Below are 24,359 nucleotides of genomic sequence, written 5' to 3' on the forward strand. Positions count from 1 at the left end.
AGAATATGAAGTGCCTTCACAAGACATATACTAGATATCAATAAGGAAATAATACAAAAAGTGATTTGAGTGGTATTTTTTTTTATTAAAGCTCTGATTGTCAATATTGTATAGTGAAGATATTGTGTTATGATTAATGATAAATCAAATCACTTTGTCACATTCTACTCTAAACTTGTGTAAAATACCTGCTTATAAGGTTGCATAATTGTGCAAACATAAAGACAAAGAGGAAGTTTGTTAATTTAAATAAGGCATCCTCACATTGGAGATATTAGTAGAAAAGCATCATTTTTACAAATATGTAACTGGTGATACACCATGCAACATAATTACATTACAATTAATGTAAAAATATTACTTTCAATGAATGCAGTAGGATATGACAAAGTGATTCTTCTGCAAATTTATATAATAAACTTGTGACATATTTTTTGGTCACAATTAGGTTTTCTAGATTAACTTGTATAATAAAACTGCACTGGTAAAACAATTTAAGATTCTTGCTGCATTTTCAAAAGTCAATGTTATAACGCTGATTTTCGTTGAAATAGTGTAGTTCATGATCTTTAATGCAAGAATCTTTCTGTTGAAAAATATTTTTTGAAGAAAGTCTACAAGAATAAGATATTTTTTTACATGATATATTCAAAATGCACAAGATTATTTCACATCACATTGATGAATCGCTAAACATACTTGTAGAACAATTTCATTAACAGGGAAACAACCAAAAATTAAATTTTCTGAACAAATACTTAATTCACCTGATAGTAATGCGGAAAAAGAAATGTGAAGAACACTTACTTATAATTCATAAGTAAATAAAGCTTGTGGTATCCCCAAATTTTCAAAATTCAAAACATTTAACTCGTGTCTAGCTTTCATTCTTTAAATCAGAAGTAATTTAGAGAACAATAATGATTTGCAGCAAGAATCTTTTGTTTGTTAGTACCAGTTTATTGTAAAAATATTGATGTATAAATATCACAGTAAAATATATATAACTCCTGAGACCCTTCATAACCAACAAAACATAAAAACATGGGACTAGTTTGTCACATAAGGCACTGAGAGAAATCACCCTTGTCTGTTCCCTACAATCATCATATTCAACATCACACCATTCCAAATAGACTTAACAAAACTAATTTTACTGATTATCACCAATTTCTTAATGCTAAAGTGAAAATAAACACTACTAGCATAAAATAACGCTTGTCATTTTGTTTTCATTTCAATAGCTCTGACATTTTATATTTTCTTTGAAGAAAAATCTCAATAATTAATGTCTTTTCACATTTTTCATAACCTATTTGGAATCTCATTGGCATTATGTCATCAATTCAATTATAAACTTTATCAACAATGCACAATTAACTTTCTAATAGAGAATTTGGGGATTCATACAATTTCTCAGATAAATGGCACATCATACAATCACTATCTATTTATGTAATTCTTACAAAAATATTTGCACTATAATAACTACTTTGGTAATCAGGAATTGCTAACTATGATAAAATTATAAAGAAAAATCTGTGTAATCTAACTGATTAAAATAGATATATTATCCAATAAATACAGATTTTGTCCAAAATAATTTTGTTTTTTAAAGGGGGTTATTTATCCTTTGTATCAATGATATGAGTCTTAAAAATCTGTACTAATTGGATATTACAAGTAAATGATAAAAATGAACGAAAATCAAATAAAATAACCACCACCAACATTTAAATGATTATATACTATAATAATAAGGTATTGTGTAGACTAAATAATTTGGCAAGAGGTGCAGACTACAATTTTTAGTATATACACATGATAAATATGAAACATTACCATTATGGAAGCATGAATTTATTACGAAGCAGTATTATGGAATGATGAATACAACCTAAAATCTGGAAGCTTATTTAATTTATATTAATTGTTACTATTGAAATCCTACATCTTATTTGGAGATTAGATTTCTCATATTATTACATTATATTTTGCATTACTTTTTAATTTCTCGACACTTTAAATATTGATTATTTTATAAAGCTGTAATTGTTTCATTTTTAATTTTAATCAAATACTCAGGCCTTACACACTACATCATAATCTCACTTTTGTCTTTTTAATACATATATTATGCCTTATTTAATCTCTTTAAGTATTGCATCTTTTATACAAAAAGCCATCTCTAATTACTTTATTTTTCTTAATTAAGTTTTCTAATATCTACATGTAAATCTTCCTTCCACCTAAATCTTGCACTTCAAAATTACTCCATTATATTTTGTTACTTTTAAAGAGGTTTTTCCAAACATTGATTTGATATTTTTATTCATGGTATCTATTCCGACTTTGTTATAAATTTAAATACTTCATAATAATGTTTAAACATAATTTCTATTCTATTTTTCATTAACCATGTTAACAAATAATTTCTATTCTATTTATTAAATTTCTGATGTTAATACTTCAAGTCCTTAGAGCAATAACTGTTATGGAAGACAATCTTTCTATTGTGGAAGAAATATTTACAACTCTATGTTGATGTAAGTTTGATTTTAGTTATTACAGGTTAACTACAAACATTGCACATAAGCTCAGTTTTGGTCATACTGAGTCAATTTTATTTATTATTTCTTAAAAAAGATTATATAAACATTGGACTCTTTCATATTTTATCAATTATTCAACTTATTTCTCGTTATATCAGAATGAACACACTGGAAGCAAAGAATTTGTATATTTACAGTATGACCAAAATGATACACAATCCTATATATGTCTTGCAATACAATCATAAATACTATCGGCATACATCAATTTTGTACATAGCAAACCCTTAACCCCCCTCCCCTTCTCTCTTTTAAAAGATCCGTTTCATCACAATCAATGTATTAAACAACTAAATACAACAAGGTTTTGACTAACTCAAATTTAATAAGTATTGTTGTTGGATTTGAATCATTCTTGGAACATTTCTTTAATAAGTATTCATTCAACAGACTTATGCCCAATCTCTTTCGATTAAAAAAAGTATTTTTTTCAGGGAACTTTCAATACAATTAAGCCATCAATTGATCTACCATTCAAGAGTTATTCATGAAACAAATCATAGTTTACAGTTTACCCTTCAAGTAATAACTTTTAACCTCTTTACCCTTCAAGTAATAACTTTTAACCTCATTTTTGTATTTTTGCAAGACATTATAGAATTGTACTGAGCATATCTGGCTAAGAAAGACATTTGGCACTCTTTACCACCTACAGTGGATCTTGTATAAAAAGATTATTTCTTCAAATTTCAACAAATCAGGCAATTACAGGATGTTATTCTTATTATCATTGGTTTATTCAAATGTATCCAATTGTAAGTATATATTATTCTTTTAAAAACTATAAAAAAAAAAAATGACAGAAAAATAGTTCAAAAGAACATATTTTTGTTTAAAATAATTCAACAAAAGCATGCAATATATATATATATCACTACACAACACCTTTGAGTACCTTATAAAAAAATAAAAATGAGCACCAACCTGGGTCATGGCAGAACTATAACTAAATATAAGATTAAAACTAAAAGTTTGATAAAGATGAGACTATGCTCATCCATTGAAACAACCAACAATTATAAATTAGCTTCAAAGTTTTTCATGAACAGAAATGGTTTTATAAGTAAAAGGAAATTCAATACAATATCAGTTCATATATATCTTAATATCCTTTTCAAAATTATAATTTTTTGCAGTTCTCAATCAGCAACTTTTGAAAACAAAACGAGGAACAAAATATTGATATTTATCAAGTAACTTATAAAATTTATCCCCCACACAAGGCTTATTTTATGTTTAACTTAAAGCCGAGACTCCAAAATCTACTATAAATTGAAAAATGAATGACATGATAAATGTATGGAAAGGATATCAATGATTCATGAATGTCTATAAACAACAGAAAACACATTTAGGAAAATAATATTTAGCAGGAACTTAAAAAATATTAACCTTATTTATGGCAGAAATCTTGTGACAATCTTGTCTAGTCATAAAACAAACATACTTATTCAATTCAAAAAAATAAAATGACTTTCATTTGTCTGTAGTGCATACTGTGTGCCTACTAGTAACATATAAATAGAATAAAAACAAGGATAAATGGAATGATTTTTTGCAGTTTGGAATGGAGATATAAAATAATTGATATGTGACAAAGATATAACATTATACATGTAGCAACAAAGATATAACATTAAACACGTAGCAACCCTAACTTTAACAAATATTGAGTAGTCAATACTCCAGCCTAACAACAAACAGAAGTTACTTGGAATAAGTCAACTCTTTCTGGATATCTAGTTCAAAAATTTCAAATCTTGGTCAGTCTTCACGCTGAATGGCAGCCCAGGCTTGTAAAATTGCTCTCGGGCCTGTAAAAATCATATCTACAGGCCAACAGAATCTAACTAAAAGTTTTCATAAATTGAGCTCCGGCCTGTAGATTTAACAGTTTATCGTAAAGACGGCTTGGTGTCTCATAGGCATAAATTATAAGACTATGGTGTTCCTCATCTTTTTTAGCAAACTCATCGTAAAATTCAAAGACTTTTATAGAATGACAAAACAGAAAAATATTACGAGACAAATACTTCATACTTGTAAAGATAATTATTTCTTTAAGATTAGGTTATTTACTTTTAAAATAATTCAATTGCTGAATTAATCTACACATTTTTTATACACCTAAGAGCAGCTTAACAGGTATCATCCATTTCACTTCAATCATTTTTGTTTTATTCCAGAAACAGTCAGTTATTCCAGTCTTCCACCAGCAATAACATATAACAAATATATGATTCAAAGCAACCTCATAAAACAATCCGAATAACAATTCAATATATGAATAAAAACAACTTTTGTGCATAGCACTTGTTAAATAAATAACATAACAGCATCATAAAATTGAAAAAAATAAATTGCATGCACTTACAAGAGAGACAAATATTCTACAGTTTCAACAACTTGTCCTATTTAGTAATATTGATACAATATAAATAGATATTAAAGCATTTTGATAAATATCCTAATCTGATCAAACTATAGAACTGGTTTTCATTTAGAATTATAATTTTTTTTTTAACCCCTTCAATAAAACAAAAGTTAGACTTTGATGCCCTGTCCAACATAAATGAATTGCAAAAAATATTAAATAAGATGTCTTTCAAACAGAACTGATCAATTATATCATATTTTGCTGAAAACATGAAAAATTCCTATAGAAACTGAAGATTAAAAAAAATACAGACAAGTGTAGACTTATGACAATGTTTAGCACAAACTGCTGAGAAAAATATATGGGAAAAGTCTTCTCTTTTTCTTTATGTTGACATAGGTAACTTCCTTGACATCTATTCTAACTGTATTGTCCATATTCATAAGGAACTGAAAATATAAATTGATAAAGTACATTCATATTCACAAATGTTGTAGGTGTTATATTGCATTGCTATAGGTAATATTTTAGTTGGTAATACTAGAAGACCTGAATTTGATATTAAGGTACCCATTGAAAATATTTTAATAAAAAAAAAAAGAAGAATGTGTCCATTCACCATAGATGTTGGTCAACACATACAGCAGTAAGAATAAAGACAAGAGAAATTTGTCCAGTTATAAAGAGACTCAAGGACAAGAAAGTGTTATGGTGTGCAAAACAGCAAATTTGTAAATTTTTCATTAATAAAGGGACATAACCCAAAAACTTTGAAAGTGACATCACCCAAATTGTGCTTGGTAGTGATAAGCATTGTGTTTAAGTTTCATTATTGCATTTGGTCGAGGTAAACTGAAGTTAGAAAATAGAAACCAATTTTTGGGATGTATAAATATATGGAAAGATGTAATGACGGACAAGAAGATGAAAATGTGATATTCCAAATGGAAACTATGTACTACAAATGCCGCCATATTTGGTCAAAATTATAAAATGACGACTGATTGTAAATGGTCTTGCAATCATCAATCCCCCTTAAGTTTCATAAAATTTGGCATTGTAGTGGAGGCAATGCTTTTTCATCTGTTCATAACAAAATAAGGATTATTTTTATAAAGAATCTCCCATTTCTTATCCCTGCCATCTTTGGTTCAAACTAGCAGAGGTGTTTCAATAGGATGATGAAACTGTAAATTTACCCATGAAAGATGGACCTACATAGGACACTAAAAAGGGCACTATAGTAATACATAACATATTATAATCCATAATTAGTTTTCTCCAATCTATCAGATAGTGGGTTTGATTGTGTTGGTTTCTATTATATTCAGTTTTGGTAAATTTGTGGAGTGTGACATGAAACTGCATGGACACCAAGCACTGGCATAGTTTTGATTGAAGGGGTGGCATACAGGCTTTAGCAAGGCATCCAATCAATTTAAGTTGTTTTTGGAATAAAATATGCGTAAATTATAGTCAAATATTCCTACAGCTACCTAAACAAGCTTTAAATGAACCTGATGTTCAGTGGTTGTTGATGTGGTTCATAAGTGTTTCTTGTTTCTTTGTATTTATATACGTTATACCATTGGTTTTCTCGTTTGAATGGTTTAACACTAGTCATTTCTTTGGGGTTCTTTATAAGCTTGCTGTTAAGTGTGAGCCATGGCTTTTGTGTTGAAGGACATACTTTGACCTAAAATGGTTTCCTTTAAAAATTGTGACTTGGATGGAGAGTTGTCTCATTGGCACTCATACCATATCTTCCCAGGTCTAATTATTTACTTACTCTGTGGACCTGGTGGTGGGGGCATTGTCATTTTCCCTGGAGCCATTGTACTGACATAGGTTGGAGGAGCACTTGTTACCATTGGTATTGTTGCATAGGGAACATCTGACCTTGGCAAACCATTTGCTATGGCATAGCCTGCTGGACCTATTGGCCTTCCCTGGTACATACTTGTGGCAAGATTTGATGCATCTGAAAAATAAATACATTTGGTATATATATGTATTTTAATGTTATTCAAAAATTCATTGTTTTATAGATTTAAGAAGATGTGGTTTGAGTGCCAATGAGACAACTCTCCACCCAAGTCATAAATTGTAAAAGTAAACCATTATAGGTCAAATGACAGTCTTCAACAAGGAGCCTTAGCTCACATCGAAAAGCAAGCTATAAAGGGCCCCAAACATAACTAGTGTAAAACCATTCAAACAGGAAAACTCAGGGGTTAAAAAATCCACTAGCCCGACGCCCGGGACTAGATCATTTACGCCTCGGGCAATTAAAATGTGTAATCCGATATGCCCGACGGACTAGTAACAAAAAATTCTTGACGTTTCCAAAATAGAAAGTGAAAAATCCCTTCATCACTATTCTATGTTAGCCAATTCGATTCAATTAAATCATTTCGGATTCCAAGAATTTGAACTGGTTTGTACAGGTCCTGTTGTACATATTTTAAAAATAGAAGAAATAACTCTGGCATGTCTGGTGGCCTGGTATCATGTGTTGATTGCAATTCTCATACTTTAAATATCGATTTCTCATACCATGGCTTGGGGTATTGTACATTGCTTATCGTGCCGAGATTTTCAATTAACGGTATTTGGGGGTGTGATGTATTGATTGGTATTGACCTGTCTTGTTGCACAGCTCTTGAGCACGAAACCATGCAACAAAATATTTTTTAATATTTTAGTACGGGAACCCAAGGAACTTCGTCAGTTTCAAAACGAAAAACGGTAGATGAAAGGAGTAACGAGGCTGAAAATTCATCCCCCAAAAATGCTAAATACGACAGGGAATAGCCGCGGAAAAAAATTAATAGTGTCCAGGACAGAAGGGCTGCCAAGTCTTTAGCGCGAGACTCGCACATGTTCATGCTTATTTGGCGTCATTTTCCTTTGATCTATTGTTTTTTCTCTTTGATCTTTACAATTTGGCCAAAAAATCACACATTCACTTCCTGAAAAGTTGGTAGAACTGGGACACAATGATTCCCCTGGCAAGGTTGGCTTGTTACTGATGAAAAAAACGAAAATGCTCTGTGAATATTGCCGTTAGTTGCCCCAAGCACGCAAAAAAAAAGTCTGCTTTGAATGTGGGAACAACTAAGTTAGGTTAAGCACCAGAAGAATAAATAACAGATCAACAAAAATTATTAAATACAGTGTATAATGTCTCCTTCAAAACAAAGGACACCCACTTTGTATTATGCAGCAAACTCTTGATTTTTAAGGCATACTAGGGCTAGCAGGTCAGTTTTGATGGACTAGCAGTTCTTCCAACAGGGCTAGTAAAATCCTGCTGCCAATAAGTCCTGGGCTAGTTAGCTGTAACCAAATTTTTTAACCCCTGAAACTTTATTTAGATATTCATTTAAAGAAGAATAGTTTTCACTTTCTTGTTCCCACCTGTTTATCAATTTAATCTAAATCCTCATAATTTTTTAATATCTACCAATCAACATCAACTGATCAAACTTGTATATGATGCTAGTGATAAGAACTTTTTTTCTGTAGTAGGAGTGAGAGAGGGCAATCAAAAATTCTGAACACAGCGTTCCAATGCAGTAAGGCTTCAAAGCAAAAAATAAAATAGCCTTTCCAGACATCATAATTATTTGGATTAATGACACATATGTTTCAAACATAGTTTTTTTTAATATTTTTTTTTTTTATTTCTGTAGTAATGATTTGTTCTCTTCTATAGTATAATTACTCACCACTGTCATAAGGGATTCCTAACTGAGTTAGAACAAACTCTGCACCAAAGTTTTTGGCTGTGTCTATACTCTTTGATAACTTATTTGGCTGGAATGGTGTACTGAAAGCAGGAACAGTCACCTAAAAAAAATTATTTGATATTAGCTAACTCATGAATTGTCAATACAACCAAAGAAGGCAAATGATCACAAGTGTCACCAATTGTTTTATATTACTGTGAATTCAGAAATTATTGTGATCTTTAAAGAATGGACACGTACATAAATGAGATTAAATTTTGCGATTCCAGGTAGGCTGAATACAGATATATATGCATCAGGTACAAAAACTTGAGTTCTTACTAATTTGCAACACTAACCCAGTCCCACTATTCACATTATTTAGAACCTCGTCCTAATTTCTGAATTTTACAGTAACCTTTATTTATGTTTTACCTTACTTTGCATGCATTTCCTTCCATTTGTCTTAATTTTTCAGTAGTTTGCAACTTTTGGTTGTATATCAATGACCAGATTTCTAAGATATATTTAAGTGAAAAGTTGTGACTTGACCAGGCCAACATTAAAAATATCTTTGTTTCCCCTCCCCGACTGAGGTTATCAGGGTATGGGTAGGTAGGTAGGCAAATTATTTTATTTTATTACTTGATATAATTTTTCTATATAGAATTCAACAGGTAAGATAATTCAAAAAAAGTGGGCAGTTTTCTGGTGTTAAAACAGTATACAGGGACCTTCTTTTTCCTATTCATTTTATGGTATGAAATCTACAAAAGCACACATTCTTCATGTGAAAACAATGTTTAAAAATCAAGCTTATTTGAAATATTTCAAGTCTAATTTCATGCATAACTCACAACAAAACAATTCCTGTGTTCACCAATTCATACCTTGATCATCAATTATGAGATGACAAAAAGATATATATTAATGACTTGGAAATCAAAATTTAATGAATAAAAATATTCAATAGAAGTGAACATAATTCAGTTATGTTCAGTTACACCTGGATCATGCAGCTTGGTCAATTAATTCCTAAACAAAAAAATTGTATGTTTTTCGAGTTCTTTAATAGTTATCCCACAAGGACGCAGTGTGTCAGTGTAAGATCACCCTGATGGCCGGAGGCCAGAGGGTGATCTAACACCGACACACCAAGTCCGACTGGGATAACTATTTTACATCCCAGCTGTTTTAGATTAGACGAAAAACCATTTACAATTCATTGATTGATTGATTGTTGGTTGCTTTACGCCGCATTAGCACAAAAAGGCTATATCACGGCGACATTTACAATTCATAAAATATAGTTTAGAACGCCACACAACCATAACAATATACTTTATATATTACTATATGATGTATACCCTTTTTGACCCCCAAACACGATGAGTAGATATCAATCAATGTCAACTCGCCACACTTGCCAATCGGCCAACACTATATCGCCACTTTATAAAAATATTGTCCCACTCTTGTTTACTGACTTGCCCCACTTTGAAAAAGTGTAAAATCAAATTGAACAATCAGTCTGAAAACTCACTAATTAACGAAAAAGGTTAAAACCCCATTGAATAAATGTCTGACAACTCGCCCCACTTATAAAAAGATCTTGCTTCCTTTAAGTATGTCAAATTAGGAGATAACTGTATTGTATATTAAGCTCCGACGGCATCAATTGGGGATTTGATGGTCGCAAATTAAGTTTACTGGCGATAATGCCGAAAATTTGAAAATTTGAATATTTTATGAGGAAAAAATTATCAAAACATGAATAAAACTGTGAACATGGTGTTAGTGAATGAAATAAATACACAAATAACTATAAACAAGTTTTTATTGACATTTATTATGAAAATCTCCCACTTGAGCAATAGTAGCCAGGGAAGCCATCGTCTCAGAGTAGCTTCTGTCTGGGCAGCAATCGGTGAAAGGGTTAATAAATGTTTTCGTTTAATTGGATAACAAAATAACAATTTCTTAAAAGATTGAAATCAACTGGTCCTTCACAGGATTTATATTTTTACTCTATATGCAATATTTAGTAATAGCATACATGTTAAGATTGACAGTAGGGTCATCAGAGATAACTGAGTCACCTTTAAAGATGACAAGGACAACTTTTGTTCAAATGGCCTAGTGGTTCAAGACAAGAAATAACACTAGAAAAAACAGGATAACAGAGGATGAAGGACAGACAATAAGTGATGGCAAAAGCTAGGTAAAATGACAAGGATCTGTATGCAGTTTCTTTGCATACATGTGACAGAGTTGTCAATTTTCAGCTGGAGTTTGGGCCTCATAACTGGAGATTTTTTATCGACCTTTTTATCGACATACGCAAGATTTTTTATCGACATACGCAAGATTTTTTATCGATATATGCAAGATTTTTTCGTGTGTGTTTAAACTGCATATCTTCCTTTTTTGTTAAAAAACACAACAATGATTCCATACCTTCAAGCACCTACATAGCCATTTTTATTTAGTAAAATAGAAGATAGATAAGGGGGGGGGGGGGGTTCAAATATTTATTCATCATAATTTTATATACTTCAAGATACAGTGATCAGCCATCATACATAGTTGGCAAAAAGTACATCTGCTTTAGCCACATTGTCAACTTTTGTACCACTACTGAACATGTTTGTAACAGAAGGTGTTGAATTGATAAAGTTGTGGGCTTTCTGGTGGGTAGCTGTCTCTATATTTTTGGTCAAGTAATTAGGGCCACCATAGTCAGCTTTGCATGAAGTGTAGGAAGCATGGTCTTGACTCTTGTCACTGGACTTGCACCATTTTTTAATTTGGCTATAATGATATTGTGTCTTCTTTAATTTGATGCTGGGGTACAAGTATTTGGTGATAACATACAGTTTGCATTCTATCAAATTATAAGACAAACACCCTTATTTAGGTATTCCATTGGACCAGATAGAAGACATATCATATTTGAGTTGATTTTATTGTCTTTGAGGTTCATTATAAACTAAGTCTGTTCCATGTTTTCAACAGCATCAAAATTTATTAAAGTCGATGTTTATACAACTGTTCCATTGTCAGTATCACTTTTAATCATCCAGACATGTTTATTTAACTAGCTGGTTGATTACTAGGTAAATGCCAATCATCTTTTATTGTTGTATATATAGTCTAATCCTTAACACCTTCATTGATTACTCGAGGCAATTTTCCTATTTCCTTTTTGACACAATTCCATTAAAGGAAACTTCCGATTTTCTCGGACTTTTCCCATATCAATTTAGAGTTTCTCGGACTTTTTCCCTGTTTGTATCTTTTTTGTAAACAGAAATGTCTACTGAAAATTTTTCGAGATTGACATTTTCAAAAAGCGGAAGATTTCAAATTTTAACGGGAGGGACGGAAGAGGGTCTGAAAAGCGGGAGATTTTAACTCCCGCCGGAAGAATCACATGTATGTCTTTGAAACAAAACAATCATCAAGTAAATTACCTTGTACAAGAAGAGTTGGGAGTTATCATTAGCTAGTGTAGAATGTAGCTGATAAACTGGACTCCCCCAACCATTCTTTTGACACAATTCATCCAATATCTAAAAAAACAAAAGAAAAATCGTAATAATTATTTTATTTAATATATTATTTTATATAGTAGATTTAAGACTTTCAACAATTGGCAAACTAGTCTTTTCAACTATTTGTCACAGTGAGTGGTCATGAAAATCAAAATCAGGTAATAAATAACAAGTTAAGAGAGAAAAAAACATTTGCTACCTTAGAACCTTCTGTTTACAGGGATGTTCCTTTTCACAACCCATAGCCTTTTTTCAATTTTACAATACATCAAATATGTGTAAAAGATCTAAGGTTAATTCCTAACAGCTCTTAACCCAATCCAAACCTTATGCCTTCTCCTTAACATTTAATGTAACAAGGTAACTTCACATCCACACAAAAAGTATAGGATTCATTATGACGAGTAAGCCTAAATTTTTTTTGATATAAATGATTTACGGCTTTTAAAAAAGTATTTAACAATCTTCTGAACTTTTAAAATGCAAATAAAGGAACAACATCATAGGCCTTTCCGCCTTTTCACCAAAAAAATTCCAATCATTTTTTTTCTTGACAATCCCCGACTCGTGTTTGAAATCTATTTGAAAAATACAGAGCACGCAAAATAAGGATTTTAAAATCACAATGCACGTAAAATTAAATAAGCAGAACACGTTGAATAAGGCACCTGTCTTGCACGACTGAACGTCAAATAAAAAAGGAAAAACATGATGAACGTGAAATAAAAAACAGCGATCATGTTGCACAAAAATAACCCTTTACCACCCTCTTATAAATAAAGAGTATGTTGTCTAGGGCCACAGATGCCCCTGCTAGTAAATATGTAAGAGACAACTTCCACACGCAGATGCAGGATTTACATAGTTAAAAGATTGTTTAATGATTATACTTATAAGTTTGATAACATTTGGTAGAGGTAAACTAGAGGTAAAGGTTGAGCAAATTTTCTATTTATAAAGGGGCATAACTTAAAAAATTGATCTGCATTTTGTGTTATTAAGCCATTGTGTACAAGATTCATAATATGGGGACGAAGTCCCCTATTACCGTAGAAAATTCAATAAAAAAAAAACCAACAACAAAATCGGGAAAATTTCCCAAATTTTTCATTGTACTAATGAACTCAAAATCGCTCAATTTTTGTTTTGTCGCGTTTTGGAATTTCCGGATCTGCGCAGAAATCTACTTCCGTTTCCGGTCTTGTTTACATGATGAGACTTTGAATAAAATGTATATTTATCAGTCTAAGAAAGGAACTAATACTAATTCATTTTAAAACAAATGTTTGTTATTAAAACTAGAGGCTATAAAGAGCCTGTGTCGCTCACCTTGGTCTATGTGAATACTAAACAAACGACACAGTTGAATTCAAGACAAAATTGTGGTTTGGTGATAGTGATGTGTTTGTAGATCTTACTTTACTGAACATTCTTGCTGCTTACAATTATCTCTATGTATAATGAACTTGACCCAGTAGTTACAGTGGAAAATGTTAGTAAAATTTTACAAATTTTGTAAAAATTGTTAAAAAAAAATGACTAAATAAAGGGCAATAACTCCTTAGGAGCCAATTGACCATTTTGGTCATGTTGACTTCTTTTTAGGTCTTACTTTGCTGTACATTATTGCTGTTTACAGTTTATCTCTATCTATAATAATATTCAAGATAATAACCAAAAACAGCAAAATTTCCTTAAAATTACCAATTCAGGGGCAGCAACCCAACAACAGGTTGTCCGATTCATCTTTTCAGGGCAGATAAATTTTGACCTGATGAACAATTTTCCCCATGTCAGATTTGCTCTAAATGCTTTGGTTTTTGAGTTATAAGCCAAAAACTGCATTTTAAAAATCATAGACTTCGTCCCCATTCACAGGTAAGGCCTGCTTCATATTATTTGGTTGAGGAAAACTGAAGTTAGGGAAGGTAAATAAAAAATTAAGCAAGTTTACCATTAGTAAAGGGACATAACTTTAGTTTAGAAAAAAAAATACCACCAACCCAAATTTGAATTGTGTTTTGTTGTAATAAATAGCATTGCCATTGTGTACAAGTTTCATAATATTTGGTTGAGGCAAACTTTACAAAAATAAGAAAACAGAATCTAATTTCCTTCAGTTATGTTTGAAGCCATGTCCTATAGTTATCAACCACACTTCTTAAAGTAGATTAAAAATGTCTGATAGAAATTCGCCTTTTCAGAATCTAGAGGACTATGGTTAATCTCATTGTTCGTACACAAAGTGAAAATAACATTACATCATTGGTTGAATTTCTATTGTTTATCACGTTTTAAACCAATCACAACGTGTTGGTGTACGCTTTTGGAAATATTACCCAGAATGCATTCAATTCTGAAACGGCGAAATTAACTCTTTGCAAGTCTTTCTTGATATTTTTCTATTAAAATTAAGTTTTTATTATTCTATGTTGCAGCCATGTTGAATGGTAGCTGAGGTCATCCTGAATAATTTTGAAGATGACAAAGTCATCAATTACAAAGTCTTTGTAGCAATCTGATTAGGAAGAATTAATATATGTCTTTTTCTTTCTCTTTCATTGATTTTTTTTTGGGCCAAAAACTTAAACAGTGATGGTCATGTTGAATGAAGTAGAGCTTTATCAATTATTAATGTTAAAGGAAATATTCACAATTAAGGTATCAATAGGTAATTGGGGAAATTCATAACAATGCCCAAATTTTCTTTCAAATCAAAAATTTCCTTTAAGAAACAAAAAATGTATTGTTGGAATGTTCCCATAAAAACTTAAATCATATAGGTCTTACTATAATTATAACTATAATTATAATTATTTACTAGCGTGAATCAACTAAATTTGTCTACGGTGCCTACAGGAGACAATTTCTGAAAACAGATGACAGACAGTAAAGGCAATAGCTAACAAAAAAGCAATTGTTTGGGCCAGCCATAATAATATGCCATCATTCAATTTGTTAAACAGAAAAAAATCCTGAAATTAAGAGTACATACAGAATAATAAAGTAGTATCTAAGTAATGAATGTAACTAGACTATTCAGACCAGTAAATGGGAAACAATAAAATTGTTTTACCTGGGTTGGTAGTTTATAACTTTGTGGTTTAAGAGTTACTGGGTTAGTAGGTGTCAATTCCATGCCAGGCATTAGATCAACTAGAAGATCCTACAAATGTTAGTGGTTGTTAGTCATGCAAGAATTATAGTGCCACTGCCTCAATTATAATGATTACAGTGTGTTCAGTGAAAATTTAACAAATATCTTTCTTTTTGTGTTCTTTTAATAGCTTTCTAATTCACTGAATTCTAACTCCACAGATTATATAAATTAAACTGAATGAAACATCATTATGCTCTTTAAACGAACATTTCCTAAATAAAAAAAAAAGTTAACAGAAAACTTATGTTCCTTATTTTTGTGTGTATTACTAATATTGCGACTTGATTATAGTATTTCACTCTTTCTATCAAACTCATAAAAATAAAATTATAAAAGTCAAATGAGAAGGAAGGACTACTTTTAAGTATTTCTTAATTGTTTAAAAGTCCAATTTATGTGACTCGAAAAATTTGCATTGCTAACATAGACTAGCTTTCCTTGACCATGTAAAATTATGCAAGTCAAATTTTATAATGTACTGCAATAAAATAGTGTTGAACTTATAATTTGCAATAACCAAAATTTTTGGTTTTTGTTTGTTTTGCAAATAAAGAATCATTATTATAATCAAGTCAAAGTGCTAAATGTTCAATATCAAATCTATTTAAAAATCATATAAATCAGTGCATCAACAATACTTGTTGGCCTTTCAGAATCTAAGAGTCTACGTGTAAGTGATATTACAATTAAAGAAAGTAAGTGAACATTCAATAACTAACAAATTAACTAAGAACACCTCATGCTAGACATGAAACTTTCAATATAAACTGGTGGATGAAATGAAGTATACCTCTGATGGGTATTTCTTGCCAGAAAATCCTGCACCAATCATTCCATATCTAAGAACACCTGCCCCCCTTGCTCCTGCGGCTCCTCTTCCTCTACCTCTCATAGCCCCTCTAATTCCTACAGCTGTTCGACCTGTGAATCCCCTGTAATAAAACAACAAAAATATTTACATAGGAAAAACAAATATTTTTGCTGATACCTCATCCCAAATAATAGAATCAAATTATATCATCTTCACCCTCACAAACCTATGGACTTAATTAGCAAGATTTAAAGAACAGGAACTTAAAAGCTTTGCAGTAATACATACTAGAGCATTTGAAGAATATATTTAGGATATCCCCTAAGTCAATTTTCTTTTTTGCATATCTTTCATCAAAGCGATACGGCTCTGACCTAAATTGACCATTTCATAATACATTTTCAAGTAAAGCTATTGCTCGTTTCTAAATCTTAATAACAAGAACTCAAACTTGAGCTATTTTGGCAGTTTAATAAGATGTTTTGAACATCATGTAAGAAGTATGAACCCAAATAGACAATATGTAGGAAAAAATTCAAAAGTATAAATAAAGCAGACTACTGTCTTGTGAACATTTCAAAGCTGTAATTTGGTTTATTTATAATATTTTTTGTTTGTTTTTCTAATTCAAAGGTCAAGTACAACATTTCTTCCTGAGATTTTATCAACTTAAATAAATATCATATTCTTACAAAATAATTCTTGTTTTACATTTACATTACTCACTGACAATATGATAAATTGAAGAATTTAAGAGTAAAATATAAACCTTGCAATTCCTTGTACACCTTGTACTCCTGGAGGATACATTGATCCTAACACTGATGAAGCATCACCATACATCCCTGTAGTATAAGCACCATAAGCCTGCAATGGAAAAAATACAATAAGTTTTCAATTCTGTTGGCAATATGCAATTCATATTCTTCAGTTCAATCATAACACAAAATGACTTTATAATTAGATATTGGTTTTTTTGATAGTTTTTTGCTGATTAGGTTTCTGTCAATCTTAAGTTAAGTTTCAAAATAATAGCCATGAAGAAAATATGAAAATTAGCATTCAAATGCTACAACTCATAAAAGGAGTCAAATTTTTATGTTGATTCTGTCATGTGACACTGACTTAGTTGTAGATCTAATGTTGCTGAGCATCTTTGATCTTTACAGATTATAGGTTTCAAGATTTTAAAAAAGTACCGATACACAAATTTTTGCATGTAACAATATCTGTATTCAAGGGCAATCAGTATAAGGAATTTAGGGGTCAATTGAAGTATGCAATCATTTGATTTATACATCTTGAAATGCTGATCAACATGTTTTAAAAGTAAACCTTAACCCTTTCGCCGATGAGTCCCGGTTTACCGGGATTCACGCTTCAGACAGCTGACGACGAGTCCCGTTTTACCGGGATCAGAATACATCTTTTATATTTCCCGCTCGAAACAGTGGAAACATGAGTTATCTTTCTTTGATGAATACCCGGATGAAAGTGTAAACATGGCGCTTCCGTTTGTTGAAAACCGTGTCAAAATCAGAGGAAATTTACGGAATTTACGAGAATTTGAAATGAGGGAACATTTTTTTTGAAAGAATATGGAAGAATTGAAGCCAAACTAGTATACTTTTTTGACATAAAATGTCGTTTTATGTACAAAACACTTGGAATGGACATCGTTCAGTGTGAGGAATTTGTACTGCCTCATAAAATTTTTCAAAATTTTGCCGTTTTGGTTGAAAAAATTACGATTTGGGGTCAAAGAGCAGAATTTTGAGAATTTCACCCATATAATGCCAAAAATTTGAAAATTTGAATATTTTATGAAGAAAAAATTATCAAAACATAAACAAAACTGTGAACATGGTGTTAGTGAATGAAATAAATACACAAATAACTACAAACAAGTTTTTATTGACATTTATTATGAAGATCTCCCACTTGAGTAAAAGTAGCCAGGGAAGCCATCGTCTCAGAGTAGCTTCTGTCTGGGCAGCAATCGGTGAAAGGGTTAAAAAAAAAACTTTACATTATCACATCTCTTTCATTAATCAGTGTTTTTTCAGGCATAACTAAGAGACATAACTTTAAAACTATGGTTATTAGGGTGATTGTAGCCAAGTAACTCCTGTCAGATGGACGCTGTTTATGATGAAGAGAAAAAGAGAACAAGGACGGATGGAGATAGCCAATGACAGGTCCTGGCAAAAGCTCACATGGCCCAAAAAGAATAGGCTTTTGTTGAACTTTGTTCAGCAGTTTTAGGGGAGAAGTTCTTTGAAACAAGAATGTGTCCTCAGTACACGAATGCCCCACTCGCACTATCATTTTCCATGTTCAGTGGACCGTGAAATTGGGGTAAAAACTCTAATTTGGCATTAAAATTAGAAAGATCATATCATAGGGGACATGTGTACTAAGTTTGAAGTCGATTGGACTTAAACTTCATCAAAAACTACCTTGATCAAAAACTTTAACCTGAAGCGGGACAGACGGACGGACGAATGGACAGACAGACGGACGGACGCACAGACCAGAAAACATAATGCCCCTCTACTATCGTAGGTGGGGCATAAAAACAGCTACAACAGACGCAAGGCGATGGCCAAGTGAGCTAAAAGTTACACTATATTCATGCTAGTCAACATGCACAATTTGTCAATGGAAAAAAACAGTACATGCAATTTTAAGACTATCAATTAAAATTTTTATTTCAGTATTTACACAAGGTGATGCAGTTAATATCCCAGTTATTCACAATGAGTGCTGGTTCTTGTTAGTGCTTCACTTTAAAAACTATTCAAACAACAAAAACATTCAAAAAAAATTCTAACACAACAGTTTTTTCTCAGTTAAAGACATCATAAATACTAGTTTCCAATTTTTATTTAAATTTTAGTCTGTAGAATATAATGCAATATTGCAAATGTAAACAGCTCTGCATTCTTGAACAATCTATGCTGCTAATTTTTATATCCGAACTATTTTTAAACAAGAATGTGTCCTCAATACACGAATGCCCCATTCGCACTTTCATTTTCTATGTTCAGTGGACCGTGACATTGGGATAAAAACTCTAATTTGGCATTAAAATTAGAAAGATCATATCATAGGGAACATGTGTACTAAGTTTGAAGTTGATTGGACTTCAACTTCATCAAAAACTACCTCGACCAAAAACTTTAACCTGAAGCGGGACAGACGGACGAACGGACGGACGGACGAACGGACGGACGGACGAACGGACGCACAGACCAGAAAACATAATGCCCTCTACTATCGTAGGTGGGGCATAAAAAACAAGGTAAAATTATGATTTAAGTACATTGTGTTTACCTAAATTGATTATATATATGATAACAGATTGTTGCAACATTATTTAATACAATAGAGTTTATATATAAGATAAACCAATACAGAAACTTTATAGCACAAATTCCTGTATATGTACATTTTATTTGGTTTTATCTATGAACTGAAAAAATCATCATCTGATTAATGTCAAACTGCGTATTTAATTTAGATAAAAATATCTCTATATTGTACTTTTCTGCTTTTATATTACAATGTACTGTTTCAATCAATGAAATTTGTTGAAAAAGAAATTATAAATTTAGTCCCTGAACAATATAAAATGAAAAAAAATAACAACCAAATTATATTTTTCACTGATGTTCATGTAATCATAAACACATACATTTTAGCCTATAATTTAAAGGTGTAATAGTTTAAACATATTTTATTGTTCAAAACAAATGGATTAGACACAAGTTTTTCAACTTAGTTCCGTCTTCTCCAGGTGTAATAGACAAGTTCAGCCAGATAAAAAGATAATCTGTTATCACATTACAGAGAATTCCCCAAAATTAAATTTCATATGGATGGACAGGACAGATGTACTTCAACTATTAGATATATTTTTGTTATATAGATACACAGACACTGAGACAGTAAAGTTTTCTTTGCCAGAATTAATTTAAGTTACATGAAGATTACTTCCCCTTTCCCCATTGCTCGAATACAAAGTGCACAAATTCTTTCATAATCAATCAACCAAAGTGAACTTGTCATTGTAAAATTCATTGCTTTTATTAAGAAGGGATCTAAAGTTTGACTTGCTTATACCAGTCCATTAAGTTTGAATTTCGTTAGTCAAACAAATAAATCTGTTTGCTATCCAACAATGTGACAAGTCGTCACGCTGAACCACAGACCTAGCATCCCATGCTTGTAAAATTGCTCTCAGGTCTGTAAAAAATATATTCACAGGCCAACAGAATCTAACTTAATTTTTTTATTTAAAGGAGCTCCGGGGCCTGTAGATTTAAAAGATCATTTTGAAGACTGATGTAAGCAAGGGAAATAACTCTAAACTCAAATTATTTCAATGGCAACATTATAATGTCCATCATACTTTATAGACTTGTAAAGTACACCTCAAGTTCACCTTTTATTCAGTAATCTGGTAAAATAAAATATAAAAAACTTCAAACCAAGCTTAATATAAATAAATTTTAGGGCTAAACTATAACCATTCTTTATTAAGTTATAACTAAATGCAATTTAAATATTGAACACCATGCAATTTTGTTAGAACAACAATGCAAAATATAGCACCTGTAACAGAGATAGTGCTTCTGACAGCTCCTCAATATCACTGTCTTGTTCATCCTGAAATATTTTTTAACACTGAGGAAGGCCATTCCATTTGTTGAGCCGAAATATTTGCAATTATTGTATAATTTATATCATCTGTTCAGTTTTTCCATCTTTGTGTGCGATGATATTCAACACTTTTTAGTGTTTTGTTTTCCATCTATATACATGTAGGTATTGTTACACAATCTTTTAGACTCATATAATTTTTCCTGTTTGTGTAGTATTGTCAATTTTGATGATCCAATACCCATTAAGTTTAATGGTTGGTAGATATTATTAAATCTCACTTCAAAATCTACACTCACTGTGTTACACTAAAATACATTTGTGTTATTGCTCTTTGATATTTTGGTATATTTCCAATTTGTTTTGAAATAAATTTCAATTCACACAATGTTTAAGCTTACATGTATGCAATTTGATTTTGCTTATTTGAAAACATGTCTATTTCTTTATGACTAGGTTTACCTTTTAGTTATTGTTTTACAAATACATGAAATAAGACATGTCTAAATTTATCTCATTGTGTATTCATAATTATCTCCCCTATTTACCTGTTGTAATGCTGTTTTGCCTCTTGCATAAATCCTATAGTCATTCTTGTCCACTGGCTTGGCTAAAACTACTTCTACTTTTGATCCATCAATACTCTGATCTGAAGTAAAATAAAGTGATAGATTTAGAACCTACCAGTTTAGTGAAAAATGTTGCTTCTTAGACCCATATTATTTTTTAAATAAAATTTGATTGATTGACCCATATTATTTTTAAAATAAAATTTGATTGTAAAAAAAATTATGTATTAAACTCCCCATTTCTTAATGCTGTAATGATATAACAGATTAAAACTAGTCATGCTGTTATACAAGTTGGTTGGAAGTCTAAGTTTTGGTATAAATCTAATATTTTTTTTTAAAGAAAATGCCACTTTACATGTATTAATTATTACCTGTACTAAATATAAAAATAAGGAGATGTGATATGATTTCAAATGCAACAAATATCCATCAAAATTCAAATATTAAAAGTTGACATTAGAAATTAATAGCAAATTTAAAGCCTTCAAAAAATGAGAAAATACACATGGTATATTTGACTTTAAAAGGCATCAACATGAAAAATGTGAAACAATTTAATTGAGAAACAAAATGATTATATTTTTTACATACTATTTGTCATGTTCAGGGCTTTTAAAGCATCTTCTCGTTCTCTGAAGTGGATAAAGGCATAATCTCTGATTTTCTTTACTCTTTCCACACTGTTTTCTCTCCCACAAGCCTTGGTAAAGACCTGATGCAACGTCTCTTCTGTTGTGTCCAGCATCAAGTTTCTAACATACAATATCTTCACCTAGCATATAGAAATTAATTAAAAATATTATACAAGAAAATGCAATCAGCACACAAATATACAATCCTGTTATTTTAATCTGTTAAAGCAACATAATTTAATTGTTTAAAAACTTTTACAAAATTGCCATAAACAACAATGGTTGCTTTAGATACTTTAAAGATGGAAATCTGAGTTTTTATGACACATTTTAACGTGATTATTAACAAATTTTCCACACTGTTTCTCAAATTATGATTCTTATACAGATTTGAATATGGTCATTTTTGGGCCCTTTATAGCTTGCTGTTTGTTGTGAGCCAAGGGCGTACCAGTAAAGACCGTACTTTGACCTATAATGGTTTACTTTTATAAATTATGACTTGGATAGAAAGTTGTCTCATTGACTCATACCACATCTTCTTATATATATGTAATAATTTTAAAGTTTATTGAGACAAGACAATTTTAATATGAACTGTTAAATCCAGCTTTTGTAATACACATGATGCACATCTACTTGAACAATTTGACAATCCCTTGCTTACAAGTATCAGTCCATTCAGGGTTCAATTTAAACTAACACACTCAAAATGAATCATGTTGATAGAATAACTTTGTACAGGCACCGTGGATTTCTAACAGTGCACAACTAGTCAAATGAGTACAAATTTCGTAGAAAAAGCAGTGGCAGATCCAGAACTTATAATAAAGGGGGACTGACTGCCATGAGAGGGTTCCTGCTATAATCATGCTTCAGTGATTCTCTAAATAATCAACAATTTTTATTCCAAAAAAAGCTGGGGGGGGGGGGGGGGGGGGCACAGGCCCCAACCTGGATCTGCCTATGACATTAAAAAGGAACTCTTTTTGCGACTTATAAATTAAACTTTAATTTTAAATATAAATTAAACTTTAATTTTAAATAGATGTAGGCCCTTTAAGTCAATGAAAATGATTTGAGGAAAAAATTCATAAAAATCTAAAATTTTCAACGAGACCAAGAGAAACTTTTACATTTAACATTACAATGTCCTAATTAACACCTACTGAACCCATTGTGTCTTCATCCACCTCTTGTTCTGGCTCAGCCCAGTCTACTGCTATTTGATGTCCCCAAAGCTGAATTCTACCTGGAATTAATTTTCTTCTGGCCATTGCAGCAGCTCTGTGATTTTCATACTCAACAAAAGCAAATCCTCTGTTTTTCGTTTTATCTACAGCACTTGGATAAACTATAACGTCCACTACACCTTCAGTCACTTTTATCATTTCTTGCAGGATTTCCTGTTGTCCTTTTGTTTTCGGTATGCCTCCAACAAAAAGTCTACAATTATCAACAGACATGCAAACACCTATTAATCTGCCTTTCCTCAATTCAAAATTATTTAGTTCTTTAACTGCCCTTTGAGCATCAATGCGGTTAGTGTACATAACGAATGCATACCCACGATTTGAACCACTAAAATCCATCATTAACCTAAGTTCATATAGCTTTCCAATTTTTTCAAACACTGGAACAAGTTCATCTTCAAAGCAATCGCGGGGTATTTTCCCTATGAAAATTTCACAGCCCCTCTGTGGTGCAGGTCCTTTCCAGTCAGGTGGTGGTCCATATTTTCTCTGTCCATTTTCCTGAAGCATTGGATAATTTGTTCTGTCTATCAAGCATAAAAGATTTTGTTCATTTTGAGCACCTGCAATTCCCTGTTTACTTTTCTCTAACGTCTGCGTTGCCATTTTACCGTTACTTTACTCCTTAAAATAGTAAGGACCTTAGCAGACGGATTTCTGATTTTCCAGGGTCAAAGTAGGTTGACACATGCGCATAAAACTATTATCAATTTCCTGTTTCAGATAACGGAACAGACGAACATTTTTCATTGGTGTATTCATTTGCACGTGGTTAAAAGTGATTATTAGCACAAGATCAAAGTCAATATTCACCTGTAAAATTTTATGACAGTTTAGATAACTGTGTGTCTTATCAGCATTGATACAAAATCGTATTCATTTGTAAAAGCTGGTCAAAAGTCAAAGTTTATCTTGTATTGAATTAAACATGGGTAAAACGTTAAAAGCCTACTTAACCTGTCAGTCAAATTTACTTGTGCCTTTCCCGAGCC

General features: G+C 31.4%; 1 protein-coding gene across 3 annotated transcripts; it reads right to left on the reverse strand.

Annotated features, from left to right (window-relative positions):
- Window positions 1-64: 64 nt before the first annotated feature.
- On the reverse strand, window positions 65-24,050 carry LOC139481206 (APOBEC1 complementation factor-like). 3 transcript variants are annotated; one of them, XM_071264367.1, is made up of 11 exons: window positions 23,284-24,050; window positions 22,074-22,254; window positions 21,459-21,559; window positions 20,863-20,916; window positions 17,015-17,112; window positions 16,225-16,366; window positions 15,351-15,440; window positions 12,194-12,292; window positions 8,721-8,841; window positions 6,779-6,970; window positions 5,336-5,438 (listed from the first exon to the last, which is right to left on the reverse strand). In XM_071264367.1, exons 1-11 carry the CDS (start codon window positions 23,971-23,973, stop codon window positions 5,410-5,412), a joined length of 1,797 nt encoding a protein of 598 aa, XP_071120468.1. In that variant the 5' UTR covers window positions 23,974-24,050; the 3' UTR covers window positions 5,336-5,409. The 3 variants fall into 3 exon arrangements, with proteins under 3 accessions (XP_071120469.1, XP_071120468.1, XP_071120470.1); XM_071264368.1 differs by lacking the exon at window positions 20,863-20,916 and having other exon boundaries at window positions 65-5,438; XM_071264369.1 differs by lacking the exon at window positions 15,351-15,440.
- Window positions 24,051-24,359: the final 309 nt, after the last annotated feature.

This window comes from Mytilus edulis, chromosome 7 (assembly GCF_963676685.1).
Source record: "Mytilus edulis chromosome 7, xbMytEdul2.2, whole genome shotgun sequence".
Lineage (NCBI taxonomy): Eukaryota > Metazoa > Mollusca > Bivalvia > Mytilida > Mytilidae > Mytilus > Mytilus edulis.